General features: G+C 62.2%; 1 protein-coding gene across 1 annotated transcript in view; it reads right to left on the reverse strand.

Annotated features, from left to right (window-relative positions):
- Window positions 1-3,631, reverse strand: part of IGSF9 (immunoglobulin superfamily, member 9) — a gene marked incomplete at both ends in the record, with an annotated part of 5,991 nt that overhangs the window by 329 nt on the left and 2,031 nt on the right. Inside the window, 9 exons of the mRNA XM_010297207.1 lie at window positions 109-348; window positions 781-826; window positions 1,054-1,224; window positions 1,685-1,769; window positions 1,920-2,170; window positions 2,302-2,477; window positions 2,558-2,681; window positions 2,847-2,997; window positions 3,353-3,480. Of these exons, the coding sequence (XP_010295509.1) occupies window positions 109-348; window positions 781-826; window positions 1,054-1,224; window positions 1,685-1,769; window positions 1,920-2,170; window positions 2,302-2,477; window positions 2,558-2,681; window positions 2,847-2,997; window positions 3,353-3,480 (1,372 nt within the window). The remainder of the gene's footprint in view (window positions 1-108; window positions 349-780; window positions 827-1,053; window positions 1,225-1,684; window positions 1,770-1,919; window positions 2,171-2,301; window positions 2,478-2,557; window positions 2,682-2,846; window positions 2,998-3,352; window positions 3,481-3,631) is intronic.

Below are 3,631 nucleotides of genomic sequence, written 5' to 3' on the forward strand. Positions count from 1 at the left end.
TCTGTGGGCAGCTGGAGGTAGGGCTCTGGCTGCGGCCCCGGGGGATCCCGTGGGGCGTATGGCTCTGCCTCGGCATGGGGCAGTGCCCTGAAGCTGCTCTCCTGTAGCCGCTTGTCAGTCTCCACCACGAAGCGCCCATCGGGACCGCGGCAGATCCGCTCCAGGGGTACGTGCTCCCCAACGTGGCTCTCATACACAGTGTACTGGGAGCCAGCCCCGGCGATACTGAGACCCAGGCTGGTGCCGGCCTTCTCACCCCACAGCAGTGTCCGGCGCAGGCTCCGGTAGGGAGACGGCTGCAGCTTTAGCTTCACGGTGCTGTCTGGGCTACCAGAGCCATGAGAATTGCTGTAAGGAAGAAGGGAGCTGCTGCAGCACCTCCGTCTTGGCTCTGGGCTCATCCGGCTGCCCCCCGTGCTGGGAGAGCTTGTGCTAGGCATCTGCAGCGGGTACTGTGACCCTGCACTGCTACCATGGGCTCGACAGACCTGCTCCTGCATTTTCTGATCCTTTCTTCAGCCAAAACTCCCCAAAGGGAGCACCCCAGGGGAGCCCTACCCCATGGCACACCTTGATCCCAGCACCCCACTCCGAAGAGCTGCTCTGCAGCCAGTCCTTGGCCAGCAGTGGTGGCTGGGGGGCTGGCTGGGCCCCGGGGCGAGCCGGTGGTGGCTGGGGGGCTGGCTGCTCCCTGGCCAGTCCCTCCGCCCCCAGCCAGCGGCAAGTGAATGATGGGGAGTGTAGCGAGACAGGGAGGGAGCATGGCATGGTGTGACTTACTGTGGAGGTGGAAGCTTCTTGCTGGGGGAGAAGACGAGTGGTGGATCTAGAAGGTTATGAAAACACAAGGGGATCACATGGCAAGCAATGCAAAGTGATGATGAGGAGGCAGTGGCACCCACTCAGCCCTACTACCACCCCTGGTGAGCCCCCCCAGCCCTGGGCTGGCTTATCCCCTCCCTGGGCACTGGGTCCTGCCGCCCTGCACATGGTGCTTCGAGCTCTCTGGGAGCCCTGGGATCCAGGTGCCTGCGTCTGGCCAGCAGCTCCTACCTTGTCTTCGCTTCTGGATACGGGCGGCACGCCGGCGGTTCATGATGCAGGCGGCCATGGTGCTGAAGATGACAGCCACACTGAGGAAGCAGATCCCCCCGATGACCCCGGCCAGCACCGGCTGTGGCAGGAGCTCTGGCAGCTGGGTGCGAGATGGATACACCTCCATGCCTGGGCCAGACAGGAGATGCCATCAGAGGCTCAGTTACCCCAAGAGCACACCAGTACAGTGGGCACAGCCTCCCTCATGTCACCAGCACCACAGGGATAACCAGCAAAGCCTTGGCTCTCTCGCCCCTCGGGGTTGGTCTGCCTTTGGGCAGACCCGTGCCCTCTGCTGTGCTCGGTGCCAGGAGCAGGGATGCTCTACGCAGAGCTCTCCTGCTACCTGGTCCATGAGACCAAAGTCACGCCAGATCCACACATGGAGATGGGTGTTCCCGCGGCATTAGCTTTGGGGGTCCTGCTCTGGGCACTGTGTCCCCTTGGTCTAGCAGCAGGGACACTTGGGGGTGGGAGCAGCATGAAGGGGTTTCTGTTTGGGAAGATCCTAGATCATGCCAGGCATTTTACACCTCTGGTTTCTGTCCCCAGGGCAGGAAGAGCAAGTGGGTGTCAGCCCAGGCCTTACCTGCTGTAGAGACATTCACTGTATTGCTGGGATCGCTGATGTAGCTGCCAGCAAAGGCCACCAGTCGGAACTCGTAGAAGGCGTCCTGAGGGAGCAGAGGGCCATTAACCTTGTTGGCACAGGGCTGCAGAGCCACTCGCCAGATGTGCCAGCTCCAGATAGCAGCGACACAGATCTGACCCCCTCCCTTGCTGTGTTCCCCGAGAGCTGCCCTGCAGCCAGGTGAGATTCTCACCTTGATGAGTCCTGGCACCAGGACCTGAGTCTTCGTGCTGGGGATGGAGCGGTCCAGCACCTCCCAGCCACCCCTGTCCTGCCGCAGCTCCAGCGCATAGCCGCTCAGTGCCACCGAGAACCGAGATGGGGGCTCCCACTGCAGCAGGACCCCACGCACAGTCTCGTTGGCAGTCAGAGCCTGCGGTGGGGACAGGAAGATGCTCATGGTCATGGCCGGTGGTTCCGGAGGCACTGTGGTCACTGGGAAGCCTGAGGATAAAGGGACACTGGTGTGGGAGCTGATGCGGGGGGACAGCAGGGCAGAAACAGGAGCCTCCCATGTGCTTGAGGGCTCTGCAGGGATGGGGGCTGCTTTGGGGAGCACATGGGCCCCCTCTTACCCTTGGGCACGGAGGTGACAATCTGGCTGAAGGGCCCACTGCCCAGCTTGTTCTGGGCCAGGACGCTAAACTGGTAGCTCATGTCTGGCTGCAGATTCTCCACCAAGAGGTGCTGAGCCCCCACTGGCACCGAGAGTGACACCCAGTCATGATGGGCCCGGGGTGGATGCTTCACCCTGAGGAGATGTGAGACCCATGAGTCCAGAGCTGAGGGCCCCAGGTGGGACACCAGACCCTGCCCGCAGTGGAGACTCACAGTGGTGTGTACCAGACGCTGAACCTCTGGAAATAACCTCCGTCAAACCCTGGCTCCCAGGAGATGTTGGCTGCCAGCAGGAGTGGGAGCACAGAGATGTTGGTGACAGCGTGAGGACTGGTACCTGGCAGGGGAAGCAGAGAGAAGGCCTATCAGAATGGGCAGCTTGGAAAACATCCATGCAGGGGCCTTTCCACCCCTTCCACCTGATATCGTCAACCTGATATCATCCATCCCAGGGCAGCAGCATCCATCAACGATGCCTGCCCACCAGGGACCAGCAACTCACCCAGCACATGGACCGAGGTGGTGGTGCTGACACTGGCCACCTGGTTGGTAGCCATGCACTCCCAGACCCCATGCTGCTCCTTGATGAGCGGGCGGAAGACAAGGCTGCTGTTCCCATCCACCTGGGCGCTGCTCTTCCCCACGCTGCCCACCTGCACGACAAGGCACAGACATGCTGACTGTGGGCAGCCACCCAGCCCACCCCACCGCAGGGCTGGGACAGCTGCTCTGCAGCAACCCTACAACACCAGGCCCTCAAGGAAAACGGGGACTTGACGTGATCCACCACCCTGGGGCTGGTTTAGGAGCTCAGGGGCAGGATTTTGCCCTGGTTTCTTAGAGGGCAACACAAGCAAAGTGCCCTGAACCCCTTTGCCCGCAGGAACCAGGAGAGACGTGATCCTGCAGCATCTGTGGAGACACTGCCCTAGAGTGATGCCCAGAGTCCACAAGCAGTGTCCCCCTCCCAGGAGGGCTCAGCTGGTTCCCCAGAGTGTAGGCTCCTACCTTCAGCCAGGTGACAGCTGGGGGGGGATCCCCATGGGCCACGCAGGGGATCACCAGCTCCCTGCCCACCTCCTGGAAGTACTCCTCCTTGGGGCGCACCGTGAAGGCGGGGGGGTCCTGGAAGACAGGCAGACACAGTGCAGGGCTTGGGGGCAGGCAGGAAGGGGTGCAGACCAGTGGCAGGGCAGGACAACAAGCATGCAGCACACCTGGTCTGCTCGGCACAGCACGGTGGGAGCAGCCTGGGTGAGGGTCTTGGGCAGAGTGCCCACCTGCCCA

This window comes from Phaethon lepturus, unplaced genomic scaffold (assembly GCF_000687285.1).
Source record: "Phaethon lepturus isolate BGI_N335 unplaced genomic scaffold, ASM68728v1 scaffold36940, whole genome shotgun sequence".
In the NCBI taxonomy this organism is placed as follows: Eukaryota; Metazoa; Chordata; class Aves; order Phaethontiformes; family Phaethontidae; genus Phaethon; species Phaethon lepturus.